Consider the following 19,514-nt stretch of genomic DNA (forward strand, 5'->3'; position numbering starts at 1 on the left):
ATATGGTACAAAATTCGTGTTAGTTATGAGTATTAAATCTACGAAAGACATTTTTAAAATAGTACCTTTCTATACGTAATTTGTATTACACTATTAAGATAAGTCTTTCTGTTGGAAAGTAAAATTAAGATGCAATATATATTATTAAGTAATATAAAGTTATCAAATATAAATCTTGTACCTAGTCATCTGTCTGATGGAGACATTGAAAATATTACAAATAGATCACCTGTATCAAAATTGTGGCTCATAACCTAGCTTAGATTAAAGAAAGAAAATAAATTATAAACTTATATGATTGAATAACCGCGAAATATAATTTAATATATTTTGGTCTCGATGTTTCTAATTTCTTCAACGTTTGCCAACCTATTCAGCGAATCTCTCTCTCTCTCTCTCTCTCTCTCTCTGCACGCCCGCTTTTATATAGACGGTTTGCACTCGACACCCTCTAAAAGGCGTTGGAGTATATAAATGAACGCGCTCTGCGAAGACGATCTATACACACGTAAGTACGCGTCTGTACAGTAAATCTTTAACAAGAGGTTTCTTCCGTGGATATCCGAGTGTCCACAGGTGTGATAATTCCAAGGCGAAAGGTTTACTGGTGAGTAAACACTACCTAGATGAAAGCATATTTTATTTTGATAAGAATGCAAAGATAAAAATGAATTATGTGATAAAAATGATAAAAATCAAATGTTTCCATTGTAACACGACAAGGGAGTAAAATAGTGGTGTGAATTTTAAGTAAATCACGCCTTATACTGCTTTTAAATGTTTTATGGATAAGGGTCGACATTAAAAAATTAGATAAATAATGCAAATAAGAACGAAGAAAAACTCAGTCGCAAAACTTAGATTTAATAGCGACTGGCGACAGTACCGGATTTACCATTGTGCTTAGGTGTGCTTAAGCACAGGGCCCCGTGGCCAGGGGGCCCCATCTTCCTGGCCCAAAAAAATTTTTACGATGAATTTTTCAAATGTTTTTCAAAGTAAGGGGCCTCATAATTTGACTAGCACAGGGCCTCATTTGTCCTAAATCCGGCACTGACTGGCGAACAAAGACATACAGACATTTAGGCAGACGGATGGGAACAAAATAGATAGACCGATATTTCGGAACAACAGCTTTATTCCAGCTGTTCTAAAGAAATATTGTCTGCGTTTTCATGAAGATAATTTCGTGAATGTCAGAAGAAACATTTTTAGTTTGTTACATTTTCATAATGGTAAAATTATTTCTCAAAAACTGAAGGTATACTTATTCATTTGGAGATTGTTCTCTTTGCATTTAGTTAGGTTAGTGTTAACTTGATTTTAAAACAAAATGGAATTTGTTTGATCTTATTTCGGTTAGAGATATACCTGCAGAAATATCTATATTTCGGCACCATTTGTAATTTAAAGAAGAAAAAGAAGAAAAATCACTTCTTCAGCTCTCCCAGATAAACGGTAACACCATTCTACAGGTTGGAGCTGTAGGATACTGCCTTATATGTTTCGAAGAAATAGAAATTATTTCACCAGAAGAGTATTGTAAAAAAAAAAAAAGAGAATGTTCTTGGTTAAAGAATTTATGATATTTAAATTATAAGTTTGAACGAAAGGAATTTGTGATATATTTCAGTAGTGTTTATATTTTTGTGTATACTTTAACAAGTCATGTACCGAAAACCAAATTACATACAAAATTACTAGAATTATGGGGTGTCTTACATTCAAAATTACTAGAATTTTGGGGTGTCTTACATTCAAAATTACTAGAATTATGGGGTGTCTTACATTCAAAATTACTAGAATTATAGGGTGTCTTTCACTTGAAGCAACCGGATTTATCTTTTCATTCAACATCTTGCATTGGTCATTAGATTCGGTCTGCCCAGACTATAGCTGTATAGAGAATTGACCTATCTCCAGAGCAGAGATAACCACGCCCTACTCATGTGACCTATCGCCAGGGCAAGCATAACCACACCCTACTCATTAGCATATAACATCATATAAAATCAAAGTAGTTTATGTTGACATTTATCCTATGTCAGTTAATGCTCTGATTTTTTTTTATGCATTGAACATTTCATTAAACTTGTTGAAACAATGTTGAGGTTATGAGGATTTGAGTTTGTGCATTACGTAATGGCAGCCGTGGTGAAAATCATTAAGCCTGAAGTCCTTCAGGCTAACATTACGCCAGTGTAGTCCAACATTTTTGACACCATGGGCCACTGAAAAATGTTTTTCTTGAAGCCGAGGGCCGCAGCAGAAAACTGAAAAGCAACGACTATATAGCTGCTCGAGCTCTGGCGGGCCATTTAAAATCAGCCCGCGGGCCGCCGCATGCGGCCCCCGGGTTGGACAGCACTGCATTACGCCTTTAAATCACGTGATGCTAGTACCTTCACCAACGATAGGATTGGTCCGTGGTCCATAGGTATCGGCACATATTAGGATTTGAGTGACAATTTGCAATACGTGAATTAGCCTGCTATCGTATATGGCTCAAACCCTAACCCGTATCGATACCTTTGGACCACTCTGGATCGCTGGCAAAGGTTTGAGACATCACATGATTTACAGGCGCACTTGACTTTGTGCATGCAGGCCTAAAATGATTGAAAGTTCAACAATTTTTCATACCGCAGGAGACCCATAACTCCTCCTCCTTCAATTACATATTCATTGTATGACACCTCGAAGAATTAGATACAAGCTTTTGCACTACCCCTGGCATATATAAAAGCATAAACACACGTACAGCTTCGCAGAGTCTCAACCATTTTTTTTTCTCTTGGTCCGGGGCAGCAGCTTGGAGTGGGGTTTCATAGCACTTATCCCCTAGGGCGGGGGATAAGGGATATATATGTGTTTATACGTGCACATTAGTTGTACATTCATGGTGAAACGTTTTGTGTTAGCTGTCTTTTTTTTTTGCTCTCCACATAGTGTATACATAATGTTACAAATGGAATTGCGAATGACGGTGAAGGGATACGTCTTGACGAGTACCTTCCACAATCGCAAAATTAGGTCACAATGACCCATATATTAAGCTTTTTTGACTGTGATATCTTTTTTACTTTAAGCTTATTTCTCAAGAAATGTTCGTGGTTGAGACATCGAAGTCTAAGTACCACACCTTTACAATACAATATCACCGTGACCTAGATTACACATTTTTCTGGCTTAGGGTTACAGTTTGGCTTTCAGCTCGGTTTAGCTCATGGCCAAATACATTGTGTGCATACGTATACAGATTATAATACCTAGTATTCATTAAATTTGGCGAGGGGGTGTACCCTGATTAGTACTGCACCTAATCACCAAAGTAAGCCACTGTTACCCATTTTTCTTGTTTAATTGACTTGTATTCAATTTTGTGTTTTAAGCTTGCTTCACAATGTCATTTCCTGCTAGAGTCATCAAAATAGATGATTATATGCATCTGCATTAGAATCACACCTTTACAGGAAAAGAAGGTCACTGTGAAGTACATTTCACATTTTTTCAGGTTATGATGAGTTTTCGCGTTCAGCTCATGACGAAACAGGATTTATTTTCTTGCAGCATACGTACAGTTATACCAAGGATCACGAAAACTTGGTGAGGTGATGCATCTTGATAGGTATTACACCCTTGTCACAAAAAGGGTCGCTGAGACCCATATTTGATACATCATTGATTTCAATTTTGCGTGTTAAGTTTATTCCTAAAGTACTGTTCATGCTAAAATCATTGCACTAGATGACCCCGTGCATATATAATTGTACTATATGATTATTACAAAAGGTCATCTCGCAGGCTTAGATAAAGCTTTTTTGAGCTTAGCCATGACCAGATGATGTTTTGTTTTGTTTCGTTTTGTATCTACATACTGTTATATTCAGTATCGTGAAACTTGGTAAGGGGATGCATCTGTGTAAGTACTCCAGATTCCTCGCAAATGTAGGTCCCTATAACCCATATTTCATGCTTCCCTGACTTAAGTTCAATTTTGTGTTGAAACTGTTCGTGCTTGAATAATTAAATTAAATGCTTGAATACATCACTGTTGGTACCATATCTGTATAAAACAGGTCCCTGTGCCCTATATATCCCACTTTTCTCGTTTGGATAAAGTTCTTGCATTTAGTTCATGGCGAAATATTGTGTTTTTTTGTTTGTTTTTTATTTGTTTTTTAAGGGTGGATGGGTTTCATGCTATATAATACTAAACTGTCTAGAATAGTGAAACTTAGTGAGGGGATATATTTTGCTGAGTACTACTTCCTCGTTACAGTAGTAGGTCATTATAGCCCATATTTGAAGCTTTACCGACTTGGGTTACATGTTGCGTTTGGTTTTCATTTCTCAGGAACTAACTGTTCGTGCTAAAATGTATGATACTTGATGAAATGCATGTCTTCATGAAACTTGGCGTGTAGGCTCATCATGATAAGTACTTCATCGTTATTGCAAAATTTGGTTTGTATTACCTATAGCTCATGCTACAATGACTTTGTTGAATATTTTTGCTTAAAGTTCATTTATTGGATCTTATTGATTTTCAACTCATGAAACTTGATACCGATACGGATCTTTGTTAGTACTACATGTTTACACCAAATACATACATTTTACACATTACTAATATAAGTTAAGCATTTTTATTTAACTCATGCCAAATAGATTTGATCCATATTAATACCATTAAACATGGTATATTGTGATAGGTTACCCTTAACTGTGTACTGTATATCTGACTGATAATACAAATTACAGCAGTAGACTACATACCCACATGCTTATGTAAGGCCTAGTCTAGTTAATCAAGCCAATTACGGATGAATGAACCATATTTCTAATACTATTGTCACTACAAGGTTACTCAATCCATGTTACATTAAACGAGTAAAACATGGCTTCAGGTTACTCAAACCCTGTGACATTAACTAGTAAATTCTGGCTTCTGGTTACTCAAACCCTGTCACATTAAACTAGTACAATTTTGCTTCTGCTTACTTAAACCCTGTGACATTAACTAGTAAAATTTTGCTTCTGGTTACTTAAACCCTGTGACATTAACTAGTCAAATTTGGCTTCTGGTTACTTTAACCCTGTAGGTGGACTAGTGATTAGAGCGTCCGCCTCGGATGCGGGAGGTCGTGGGTTCGATCTCCGGCCGAGTTATACCAAAGACTTACAAAAATGGTACTAACAGCTGCCTCGTTTGGCACTCAGCATTAGGAGGTTAGTGTTAGGACTGGTCGGCCTGGTGTCAGGATAATGTGACTGGGTGGGACATCAGGCTACATGTCTGCGGCATGATGCCCCAGTGCTAGACATCACTATAAACTGCCACACTGCAGACATCGTAGCGATATGACTGAAAAATTGTTAAGGCTATGTTCAAAATCCAAATCACACACACACACACACACACACACACACACACACACACACACACACACTCTTTAAGTCTGTGACATTAACTAGTAAAATCTGGCTTCTACTTACTCAAACCTAGTGACATTAAACTAGCAAAGCCTGGCTTCTGGTGATGAAACTTGATAAACGCGACTGAAGCAGAATTTAAGGACACTGATTAAAAAACAAATAAACAAATTAATCATTAATTTCTGCCAGCTATATATAGTACTTTGCCTTCGGTATCATAGAAAGAATATTCTTTTTTGTTAGTGTACGTCTGTTATGCCCTGTCGGAGTATGTAAGTACGATACATGTACATAAGTGGTTTAACGAGATGCCAGCGAGATACCAGAGCAAAACTGGTTTTATATTGCCGATTAAAAGTTAATTTCTAAAAATATCGTGATTTAAATCTCCACAAAAGTAATAAATAAAAAGGGTCATCATTTCGTTTTCAAGGTTACATAAGACTGGATTTATTTTCTTCGTGATAATATTTACAACGACTACTTAATGGAGACTACTAAAAGTTTCGTAGAGGTGAGCAACGTAATGGTTGATTACCTTCTGAGTTTAGTTAGGGTCAATTTAACGGTATCAGTCGGCGGAAATTACGACCGAAAATGCGTTTCGTTGCAGACTGTTTGTGTCAAGCGGGTATCTTTTGACTTTAGCGTTCAAAAAACTTTTAACGTTACCGAGTGCATTACGTTATAACGTACACGCCGTCAAAAATGATTTTGAGCTAATATAAACCTATACAAATATTAATAATATTAATAAACAAGGTAATAATAAACATGATGTTACGTTAATACACAGCTAATTTAATCTAACAGCATTCCTCCTTAAAGGTGTGAATTGACTTGGTTGGATAGTGGTTTGGAATCCACTCGGTTAGATTTATTAGATGCGGACATTTTGACCTTTTTATTTCTTGAAGTTAATGACTATTTCCTTTTGGGTTGTTTATCTCAGCATCTTACAATAAAGATTGACTCTAATGGGATAATGGGTGTTACAGGCACTCGCGATATAAAGAGAGCAGCGTGGTGACAATATTGAACTGACTGTTGTGCTGTTTTTGACTGAAACGTTTGCCTATAACAGGAGGGTACACCCAACACTAAAAAATGTACTGAGAATAGTGTATCCGACAATAATGTATTATTATCGATGATGTCATATCCCCTTTTCGCTTTCGCGGCATACGACCGCTCCGGTGGTCTAGTGGTTAGAGCGTCCGCCTCGGATGCAGGAGGTCGTGAGTTCGAACCCCGACCGAGTCATGCCAAAGACTTATAAAAATGGTACTAACAGCTGCTTCGCTAGGCGCTCAGCATTAAGAAGTTAGTGTAAGGACTGTTAGCCTTGGTGTCAGGATAATGAGACTGGGTGGAACATTAAGCTACATGCCTCAGTGCTAAATATCACAATAAACTTACACTGTAGACATTGTTTGCAATATGACTAAAACATTGTTAAAGCTACATTAAAAATCCAAACCACACACACACGCACACTTTCGCGGCATACATAGTTAAAGGAGTGATGGTGAATTGGTGATCAACTGAATCGTAAAAATGTGGCTTCAACTCTCTTTACGTGATCTAACAAGAAAATAAAAACAATGTGCATCAAATAATTGATCGTGTTTAGTCCCTGGACGTCCTGCTGAAGTCAGGTATGAATTTCACGAGTAGTAGTGCAACGCTTAATAGGTTTGACAAGAGAGGGGACCCACTTAAAGCAAATTTGTTGACATTTCTAATGAATGTTGGCACCGAAAAATAAGTGCGATATGCGAACCAAAGATTTTGAAAACATATTGTGAACTTAGTTTAACTCACCGATCATGATGACTACTTTTGCAAAGTACTCCAAAAACTCAAAGATGTAAATATACAGCTGCATGAGTGTGATCACATTTGAAATCACTACATAGAGGGAGCATTGAGATAAAAGTAACATCGAATGCCGACGTGCACTTTTTATGTTCCACTGAATATTATTATTATCATCATCATTATTATTATTATTATTATTATTATTATTATTATTATTATTGTTTTATTGCTGTTGCATTTACATGTGACATAGTTTCATGGATACTACCACATGTGTGATCATGAAGAATGACGTATGTATTCACCTCTGTCACTTCCGTAAGCAGCCATAAAACGTAGATTGTGGTTATCTTCTTTTGCCTTTACGCCCCCTTGTTATCCTAAGGATATGATTACACCTTGCCAGTGGACCCAGTTTTGGGCTGTCCTCTTCAGTTCGGTCTATGTTGTTCTGGCTGCCCTGATCTCTTCCTCGACTGGCAAGCGACAGGCTTTCCTTGGTCTGCTTCCCTTTCGTTTGCCTCTGGGGTTTCATTCCAGGGTATGTCTAGTGATAGTGATTGACTGCGTTCTCAGTGTATGATCGATCCACCCCCGTTACCTTTGGTGATTTCTTGGTGGATAGGTAGCTGGCCTGTGATTGCCCACAGTCGGTGTTAAGGATCTTCTCTGGCCATTGCATGTTGTGGAGGCGGCTGAGGCAACTGTTCACAAAGGACTGCAGTTTGTTGGAGGTTGTCTTGGTCACGTTCCAGGTCTATGAACCACCGAGCATGAGAAACTTCACTTTTGTGTTGAACAGTCGGATCTTGATTCTTTTCTGATCTCCATGCCTCTTTGACAGTGCTAAATACTTGTCTGGTTTTCCCAATTTTGTTCTGGATGTCTTGGTTGGTCCCTCCCCCAGTCGAGACATTTCTTCCTCCAGGTCAGCTTCATCTAGTTGTATTTTGCTGTATCGTTGATTTTCATTATTTTTGTTTTCACTGCTTGTATGTGAAGTCTTTTCTGCTTCTTTTGCCATACATCTGGTCCTGGCCTGCATGGGCTGGTGTTTGTGTTACCGGGAACTCATGTCATCTTCAAGATACTGGGTCTTCTAGCTGCTTTATGAAATTCCAATGTATTTCATTTCGTTGATCCTTAGTAGTTGCCTTCGACAGCTAGTATATCACCATCAATAAGATCATTGGCGAGGATAGACAATCCTGTCTGACTCCATTTCGGACTTGGAAGGGTTCTGAGAGATTCTCCTTGTCAATCACATGACAAGTGGAAATGTCGTATAACTGCTACATTGAAGATGTGAAATTTCCTGTGATTCCGTAACTACGCATCAGCTTCCAAATCGCTTCTCTGTCCATACAACCAAAGGCTCCCGCAAAGTTCAAAACAATTCAGATTGAGGGGTGATTGCCATTCCAACGATTGTTCAGCTATTAATGCGCATTGTAGCGATTTGATCTTTGCAGGAGTTGTCTCTGCGGATGCATGCCCTTTCTTCTCTAGGTTTTGCTTCGGGGGAATTCTTCAGGTTTCAGAGATGATTTTGGTGAGAATATTTCTGGCCAATGAGAACAGCATAATTCTCGCAAATTATTACATATATCCTGCTTTCCTTTCTTTGGCAGGTTCACCATTTGTCCCTTCTCCCATTCTATAGGAAATGGCTTAGTCTCTCAGATATGTTATGAGTAATTGGTGCACCACTTATTTGTCTGTTCCATATCAGCTTTAAGAGCTTCTGTTGGGACATCGTCGTGGCCTGTTGTCTTATTATTTTTGAGTGTTTTCGAGGCCTTCAACATTTCTGTCTTTGAGTGAAGGTTTGTATTGCCTCGGAGTAGTTCATCTACTGCTTACATTTCAGGCATTTATTTTGGTGGAGGCCTCGTCAAGTTTTTTAAATATATTTTTTCTTTGTCTCTTCGGTCGCGGTAGGTTTCGAAACCTCAAAGTGTCGTCATTTCCAATAATTATCATATGGTAAGAAAAAATCAAAATACAGGTCTGAAGCATATATATGTACCCACTTCCCTTGGAAATCCCCCAATGGCATGCGTCTGATTTGAGCCTCTGACGACCAAATCCAGCTCCATGCCTTCGCGAGTGACTTAACTAAGCCCAGTGGAACCTGTTTAAACTGACTGAAGATGGGATGCCAGGCGAGTTTCTGGCGCCTCAAAACCTAGGGTGGTCGCCCATCTAGGAGAAGGTAAACTCCGACTTCAAACCTTCGCTGCCTTGCGACTATATCCTCTCACGGGAAAGGCTAAGGGAATAAAACCCAACAGAAAATCTGGGGTCGTAGTCCCTACGACGACTTTGCATTGCTTTCAGTGACATCTCAGCAACTCCTGGGACATTGCTGGTGCCATGACATATCCTTTCCCGTGTATCCATCAGCTGCATGGAGACGGGGAATCAGCTGTATGCTTAACAGCTGCTTCTCCATATCACCCTGCCTAGGCATGCGCCCTGGAGAGGACACTCCATCTTCGCTTCACAGCGTCGACACAAAACGGGAAGCAGCAGTTTACCGGTTGTAAGTCACCACTCAATTGGCGTAGAGTCAGACGCCAGGGGTTGCTTCCGACGGTGGGAGAGATAACAGTTCTCACTGCACAGCTAAAGCCCGCTACAAGCTGGGCAGCCCCAGCCAATAAGGTGCCGTCCCGCCATAGTTCGCCTGCCTTGCTGGGTGCGTAGGGCTTAAGGTACGCGAGTACCTGACTAGCGGACTGTAACGACTGTACTAAGAAATAACAAAAGAAAACCAGCAAGAAAACCTCCAATCCTCAAGCTAGGTCCATAGGATGCCTAGACCATGCTGACTGGGCTCTCATATGATCTCCAGGCAATCAGTGATGTTCAAAATACTTAAGTCATCAACGACGAACTTGCAAGACTCCAGGTCGACATCGTCTCACTACAGGAGACACGGCAACCAGATTCCGGGTCCCTCAAAGGAAAGAACAATGCGTTCTTCTGGCAAGGAAAGAACGTTGACGAAGCTAGAACGTTTGGTGTTGGATTTGCCGTTAGGAGCTCTCTGTTGGGGATGATAGAACCCTGCAAATATCTACTTGATTCAATTTTTAATATATGAGATGATAACCTTTAACTCTGCATGTGTAAACTTTAACTCAGCACATGTAAACTTTAACTCAGCACATGTAAACTTTAACTCAGACTGTGTAACCTTTAACATTGCACATGTAAACTTTAACTCAGCCCGTGTAAACTTTAAGTCAGCACATGTAAACTTTAACTCAGAATGTGTAACCTTTTGTGAAGTATCAAATTTTCTTGAAGTGCGGAATTCATTTTAGAAATAAAATCAGAATCGTGACACAACACGTAATAAAAGCGATATTTATATTTTATTACAAATCTCAACGAAAGGATTTTAAACAACTCGTTTTCTAACAAGAGTACGGCTATTTACGGAGAACTAACAAAGACTAAAGCTACCATAATGTGACGACACTGGCGGGCGATAGACAGTCGTAACCAAGGCTTAAAGCAGCTATTGTCTGTTTGGAAATGATTTTGTGGCTGACTTCCAATATGTTAAACGATAATTTTCACTGGCACTAATGAAACTTTAAGAGCGGAACTAACATGATCTCCATGATGCCACTTTTCGACACAATTTCAAATTTACCGAATTTCTTTTTTCTCTCCCCTAAATGAAGGTATTTGCATCTTCTACAAACTTGATCTGTAACCATTTTCTACAGTATTTATTGAGTGCGCTCTGCAACTTAAATTATAAACAATTAGCACGGAAAATTAAAATATAAACAACTAACACGGCAATGCCGGTTGCCATTGTTTTACTGCAATAATATGCTCAAATTCAGCTATACCTAAGCAATAAAAATACGCAATCGCCCACACAAGCAGGATTATCGGTATGTATGTATGTATGTATGTATGTATGTATGTATGTATGTATGTATGTATATATATATATATATATATATATATATATATATATATATATATATATATATATATATATATATATATATATATATATATATATATATTGTGTGTGTGTGTGTGTGTGTGTGTGTGACTATTTCCTCTTCAGCAGAGATTATGCATGTATATATGTATGAATGTATGATTGACTGACTGTAGTCATGCATGCATGCATGCATGTATGTATGTATGTATGTATGTATGTATGTATGTATGTATGTATGTATGTATGTGTGTGTATGCGTGTATCTATGGATTGACTAACGGCTTTATGTATCTATGCATTTATGCACATTATTTTGTATGTATGAATGACAGTTGGATGGATGGAAGTACGTAATCTAGGTACAATGCAAGTATTTGAGATAAAGTGCTTAGTCTTAATGACAGTTAATAGGACGATAATGAGATCCAAAACCTTCATGCACCAGTGTGTATGTCGCTAGAGCACGCACTTTTAAGTGTCGCATGGAGTACGATCAGCTTACGTATAAAAGAAACTCTTCAACCATGAATATTTGCCTTACTTTGTCCAGGGTTACCGTGAGCTTTTTAATGTCGTATGACTAATCCGCTTTTTTAAAAATCCCCTAACAAAAGAAAACAAACAAAACAAATTAAAGGACCCCACCAACAAAAAAAAAAAAAAAAAAAACCAAAGAAAAAAAAAAAAAACAAGCGAAAAGAGACTAGACCACGCAAGTGCCATCTCTCTCTCTCTCTCTCTCTCTCTCAGATTTTACATAACAAAGTATTTTCTTATTTCCTGGGATGTATGAATAATAGATCATCCTTTGCTGGTCATCTTGATGACAAAAGAAACAATCTTGCTTACTAAAATTATTGATAATAAACGCATACATGAAAATAAACTTATATAGAAAAAAACATGCATTTTTGTAATTCCCCAGAAAAGAACAAGCTAACATATGTGTCTGAAAGACAGAGAATTGTTTAAGGCTTATATTCAAACTATTGTGGGTTTTTGTTGTTGGTCTGGCTAGATGATTAGCGCGACAGTTCATCAGTGAACCTATTTCTAATTTTGCGTTTTCTTTGTTACCATGGTCTTGATGTATGTCTCTATTGATAGTCACAAATAAGAAATAAAGTATGAATGTATGTATGTATGTATGTATGTATGTATGTATGTATGTATGTATGTATGTATGCATGTCTGTCTGTCTGTCTGTCTGTCTGTATGTATGTATGTATGAACGTACGTATGTATGTATGTATGCACGCACGCATGCACGCACCCACACACGCATGTATGTATGTATGTATGTATGTCCGTCCGTTCGTCCGTATATATACATTATATTGTTGTATATACTCTCAATGCAGAATTAAAGGCATTTTGTTGGTTTTGTTTAAATAGTTTCTCTCACATTGAAAGAGTCTAAAATAAATAGAGCAGCAGATAATAATGAGATATAAAGCCTGTTGAAAGGAAAACTTTCTAATTGCTGGTACTTTGGGACGTACATACGTTGCATTTATTTCCGCGGAATTGTGACAAGATTGGGTTGGATTTGTTTACATAAGAATAAGAGCCTACACTTGACAGTCGACCAGGTTGTGTAATTTACAGGTTGCAAATAACTCACTCTAGTTGGAATTGAGTGGCGTCATCAAGAAACTACTGTCTGACAACTGAGACTCTTGTGTTCGTCTGGTTCCCAATTAGGCGGATGAGAGAAAAGTATATCATGCGTTTATCTAAATACTCAAAATAATTCCAGCTATTATAACACTAAGAGAAAACTGAAATTAAAACGTTCCATTTTGTACTTTAGAGGATGATATTAAAATTTATTCAGCGTGAAATAAATTCCGATTTTATTATCTTATTCCATGAGAAGTTTTCATTGGAACATGTTTTGATGGAGCACCAATTTTCCAATTAAATTAACTGTGTACATAAAGGGAAACATCCGGCTTTATAAATGAAAAATTATTACAAAATATTATGTTATTTTTTTATCTCTGAAAGGAGAACAAAGTCAGAAAAGTAATTGATACGACCGTCATCTTGAAGCCACTTAAGGCTTGAAATACCAGTTCAATCATAGGGGTCTACCAGTCATACACAGATTTATCTTTGCGATAGATCTATGTAAATGATATAAATACTGCAAACGATTTAGAAACAAAAAATATGGGATAAAGATGACAGCGTTACCAAATATTGTGGATGTTAGTAGTTGTAGTGATCAAGCGCGACATCTGCCTCCATACCCTTTCTATTTATTGAACCAGATAGCAAATACTGTCTAGAGTGAGAGAAATTCTGGTCTCAAATCATGGAAATAAACAGAAACAGAAAATTGCCAGAATTATATATCTCCAGTACCGCTCTCACTGACGTATCACCTCCGTCCGCGTTCGTTTTTGTCTCGGCTCGGCTAATTTGGGTATCTTCATGTATAACAGTGGAGATCTGATCTTAACCAGAATGCTGGTTGCTAATAACAATTTAAACTTCGCAAAGTTGTACAATTTGAAGATGAATTTTACAGATGTTGACGATTATTTGTACTGTTGTATTTTGTTCTTCTTCAGATTCCGGAAATGTATCCAATGAATTGTACGATGAGATGGATGACTTCGTGCCGACAAGTGACCAGGGCCATGCGGATTTCCCACGGGTCCACAGTTACCGACCACGCAGGTGTAGTATCACCTGATCCAAAGGTTGCAGCGGAGGTAAATTTACCATGCAACTACTTCGAAAGCATTGTGTGGGCGCCTGTACGAGAGAGAGAGAGAGAGAGAGAGAGAGAGAGAGACGGGGTGGGGGTGGGCTCATGACGTGTGTTAATGAATCGGCAACGTTTATTTTTGAACTATTCAAGCCTAAATAATTCTTTTGTTCGACGATTGCGGTAATAAGAAGCCGGGTTGGGATTAGATGAAGCGAAGACAACGAAAACAATGGATCTAGCAAAAACACTGAACACAATTTTGTGAACGAGATCTTTCTTTATAATGTAATTAAACCGTGAATGAATCTGATACGATACTCGTGCTAATAGATTTAACAGAATGATGCCCACAGAGGTGAAAAACTGATATAAGAAAATGGTATCGTTCCTAAATGGAACTAATCAGAACATGCAAATTCAAGGAATAGTTAATCAATCAAGGATCAACGTATGGAACTCAAAATATCCACCAAAAGAGACGATTCATGTACAGCATTTATAAACAAATGTGACTGATATGCATATTTATCTTTGATCAGTGTATATAACTTAGAAATAAATATGAACAATAGATTTAATAGGATGAACAATGTAAGGAATTTATAAAGAAAAATCAATGATGTATGCTTTATCCACAAGTAAAATGCATCTTTTAATTATTCTCAGTAACATATCGTCATTGAATAATATTTTCACCTATATAGTGACAATGAATAGCTCTGATTAGAAGATGAAACATATATGTATCTCTTGGCGTCCAGTCGATGAGCGTGATGCATTTATGGTTCCACGGTTGTAGAAGGTTGGTCAAGTGGCAACCACACAGCAAAGAGTCAGCCCAAGGATTCCTCGAGAATCTCGTTATTCCCGGCAGACCCGTTTGTCCTGAAGCTTTGATCTTTCATACCTGTTACACGACACCCCTCAGAATTCTTAGAACATCATCAATGAAAACATCCCAGAACATCCTAAAGCTAGAACATTATCAATGAAAACATCCCAGAACATCCTAAAGCTAGAACATCATCAATGAAAACATCCCAGAACATCCTAAAGCTAGAACATCATCAATGAAAACATCCCAGAACATCCTAAAGCTAGAACATTATCAATGAAAACATCCCAGAACATCCTAAAGCTAGAACATTATCAATGAAAACATCAGGAACATTCTAAAGATAGAACATTATCAATGAAAACATCCCAGAACATCCTAAAGCTAGAACATTATCAATGAAAACATCAGGAACATTCTAAAGATAGAACATTATCAATGAAAACATCCCAGAACATTCAATAAGATAGAACATTATCAATGAAAACATCCCACAACATCCTAAAGCTAGAACATCATCAATGAAAACATCCCAGAACATCCTAAAGCTAGAACATTATCAATGAAAACATTCCAAGACATTCTAAAGCTGGAACATCATTCACGAAAACATGCCACAACAAAATAAACGTTGCCCTAATTTGTCGCCTCTTACAAGATGCAGAAAGGTACATTTAACTTATTTTACATAGGGTGTGGTACATATCTGTCTTCGCATCAGACACTGGCAGATGGTGGCCTATTCTGTTCTCGTTTTGTTGCATTTCGTGAAAAAAGCGCGGAATCGTGCGACGTTCTCTTCTGTGCGCGTTTGGGTATGAAACATAATTTTGTTAGATACGGTACTTGGATGTGTGACATCTATTGTTAGATACGGTACATGTCTTTGGAGAACTATTGAAATTGGGTTTGCTTTGTTAATTTATTCTGCGGCTAAAAAAAATTAATGTGAAAATAGTGCATCATTATAGGTGAGATACATGGCTTAGCGACTAAAGTTATTTGCGTCATTAGTTCTGGAATCTAGACCACTAGGTTACACGCATACTTGAGCTCATATCCAGCTGTACTACACTAGTGCAAATTTGAAAGATAAATATCTTTGGTGTTACGTAAATTGATGCAGGCTTGACTATTATTTTCACATGTCGGGGTAAATGTTCTCTTGTATTGAATCACACAGAGGGAAATGGTACAAGCACATTCTAGACATAAATTTCTTATGCTAAAGCCAGAAGTACATCTTTCTATGTTTTTTATTCTTTAAGTTAGCTGACCGATATTTTATTTCTTTACTACTACTGCTACTGCTACTAATAGCACTAATGAGAATGAATACTTTTGTAAATAATGAATACCTTATTAGATAAGTGTCAGGTCACATTGTAATAGCACGTATTCTCGTTGACCAGGTAACAATTTCTCAAGCTTTGACATTTTTGCTGAAAGACATTGCCTGTATACTGCGTCCAACACTTTCGTTATGTGCAAGAAATAAGCCCGTAAACCACGTCCAAAAATTTCGTTCTCTGGGATAACTAATCCACTAAACCACGCCGAACAACTTCATTATGTGAAATAACTAAGCCCCTAATGCACGCCAAACAACTTCGTTATGTGGAATAACTAAGCCCCTAATGCACGCCCAACAACTTCGTTATATGGAATAACTAATTCAGTAAACCCAACCTTATTAAGATCAGATCTCTGCTGTGCTTCGTGAAGATCTGACGACGACCGCTTAAGGGTCATGTTCTGGTCACCTTTGATTTAGCCAAAGTGAAAGCGAAAGCGAATCAAATCCTTTGGCACACATTCATGCTCTTCATCCACACGACTCAGTCTCCAAACGCGAAGATATAAGACTTCATCTGATTGGTTGATAAAATTAACTTTTAAGGTAATAACATTGGTTACCAGAACATGACCCCTAAGCGGTCGCTGTCAGATCGTCATGTATAACAGTGGAGATCTGATTTTAGTCGGATTGTCAGTAAACCAGGCCCAGCAACTTCGTTATGTGGAATAACCGAGTTAGTAAACCACGCCATGTTCTATTGAATTAGATTACTAGTGGCCAAGATAGCATACTAGAACATTATCACAACATACAAAGAAGAGTCGAATCGACAATTTACGTTCTTAAATATATCTTGTTGTTTGTGTGAGTGTGTGTGTGTGTACGAGTGTTTAAATCGTTTCAAATTAGTAGGATTAAAGATACATTTAAGAAATATTGCGAATCGCAAGTAACTTTTCATCTCACCACAAACATGCACCTTGTGAATTATTAAGTAGAAGAAAAATCTAGCCTTAGATCACATACTAAAACAATCAAAACTGTGCCAAAGAAATTAATAATTAATGAGATTCCTAGATAGCTCAAACAGATAAATAATGAACAAATAATAAAGACACGTGGACTGGTCTGAAGCCGAATTATGGGTAACTTGTATTCATTTATTTGGCGTGGTTATTGACACAAGTTTACCATTTTTGCACGAAAAATAAAAATAAGCAAATCTGATCATCGACTAAGTTTCCATTCTATTCGGATTGGACCTTTTTGATTTTATTGTCGGTAGTTGTCTTCAATAAACTTTGTAGCTAGCACTTTTCTATTAGAATGCAGATTAAAATGTTATCGCTGGCACTTTTCTACTAGAATACAGATTAAAATGTTATCGCTGGCACTTTTCTATTAGAATACATATTAAAATATTATCGCTGGCATTTTTTAAAATTAGAATACATATTAAAATATTATCGCTGGCACTTTTTTATTAGAACACAGTAACATATTATCGCTGGCACTTTTCCACTAGAATACATATTAAAATGTTATCGTTGGCATTTTTCTAATAGAATACATATTAAAATATTATCGCTGGCACTTTTATACTATAATACAGATTAAAATATCGCTGGCACTTTTCAGTTAGAATACAGACTAAAATGTTATTGCTGGCACTTTTCTAGTAGAATACAGATTAAAATGTTATCGCTGAAAAACAAACTTGGCCAAAGTTGTATTTAGACAGACATTTCCCGAAGGCTCTTCAGTGAGTTCTAAATATTGATGAGACCGTTTGGTCACGTGTATTTACCATTTACCAGATCGTGTAGGCAAGACTGAACACACCGTGTCATTCTTACAGGCAATGAAGACCATCATGCTTGTCTGGAGGGAGGGTACGTTTCTTTTCTAGAGCAGATATTTATACGTATGATTGTTATCTCATTAGAACTGTAATAATCTAAGTTTTATCTTTTCTTGCTATTTTTTTAAAATCAATTGTCTGATTTCATAAATGTCTTAAGAGGACGTGATTGCTTAAGTGACGCAGAAGTGTGAACTGTGATTAGCCTACAGCATACACCTGTACGCTATACCTGCCTAATGGCTTTAATATATCAAGTTTTTGCAGCGTTCTTTAATTTTTCCTGATGTCTTCCTTAACAGAGGCAAAAAAGTAAATAAATACGAAACGTTCCGATTGTTTCACATCCCTTGCCTTTTGGAAGAAGCTTCGCGCTTCACACTCCTTTCCTTCTTACAGGAAATAGCTTTGTAACAAACATACATGTGCTACTTGTAATATCGTCTCCGTTTATAGTTTTGTTAGATTTTACTGAATATTTGTTGGCTATGTAGCCTCGGTGCTGGGAAGCTTTTTCTGAGCCCGATTAGACTGCCAATTTCCAGGAGCAGATGCTGCTACACTTTAAGATATCACGGACTGGTCTGTAAATTGACCCTTCCTAATTTCTTGACATATGGAATGTAACAAGATAACTTGGTTGGGATTTCGGATTTACAACAGAACACTTTTGATGGTGAAACAAATACAATGTTTAATGACGAATGACTTGAATGAGAAAAGAATTATGATTAATACCTGCGTATAATATCCAAATACTGGATCAATTAACATAATCCGCACGAACTAAATAATGAAAATAAAATTAAAAGTCCTTACACAGTACAAGGACAAGGAGTGAATGATTTACAGTGATTTTACAACGAAAGAATGATGCGTTTTACTCAAATAGTAAAACTGAATATTTTACTCATATAGTAAAAATGTATTCACTCAAATAGTGAAAAATTATGAAAACAAAGGGACAGATGTACAACATATCCTTACAGTCCCAAAAACACCAAAAATTAGCTCACGGCTAAAAGATTACATGTATGGAGTTTCACACTCCGTCACCAGCACACTTGGCTACCAGTCACACTGGTCAATCAAGCAGTCATTATTCCAGGTTGGTCAATCAAGCAATCAGCGCCCACCAATCTCGGTCTCACCTGCATTTCTCGACCAGCAACATTGTTTACTCAGCTCTGCGGCTGCTATGGTTCAGCTTCACTGCTACTATGGTCAACTTCTAAGGTTAGCTCTGCAGCTGGTACAACGTCGACTCCGATCACTCCATAACTCTGATCAACTGCGACTCCAATCACGTTGGTCAGCTGAAAATACATCTAACACCATGTACTATGCATGACACTGGCATATACGATAAAACGTAATGACGTTATATACGGTAAGCTACACAGATTACATTATCGGCACAACAATTACGAAACAATACACAAGTTCAGATGTGAACCTAACCGTGCCCGACAAGAATCCTACGGTACTAAGCGTTTCATAAAAATGCAATTTTATATATTGCTAATATAAATCTCTTGCTAAGCCACAAACAAAAATAGA

The 19,514-nt window shown here is 37.4% G+C and overlaps 1 protein-coding gene across 1 annotated transcript in view; it reads left to right on the top strand.

Annotated features, from left to right (window-relative positions):
• Nucleotides 1-488: 488 nt before the first annotated feature.
• The window catches only part of LOC149792543 (putative cytochrome P450 CYP44), a 54,303-nt gene continuing 35,277 nt past the window's right edge, over nt 489-19,514 (top strand). Inside the window, exons 1-2 of the mRNA XM_089971193.1 lie at nt 489-607; nt 13,816-13,959. Of these exons, the coding sequence (XP_089827319.1) occupies nt 13,825-13,959 (135 nt within the window). The 5' untranslated portion in view covers nt 489-607; nt 13,816-13,824. The remainder of the gene's footprint in view (nt 608-13,815; nt 13,960-19,514) is intronic.

The sequence above is a fragment of the Sinohyriopsis cumingii genome, chromosome 9 (genome assembly GCF_028554795.1).
Source record: "Sinohyriopsis cumingii isolate HCF-2022 chromosome 9, ASM2855479v2, whole genome shotgun sequence".
NCBI classification, from domain to species: Eukaryota; Metazoa; Mollusca; class Bivalvia; order Unionida; family Unionidae; genus Sinohyriopsis; species Sinohyriopsis cumingii.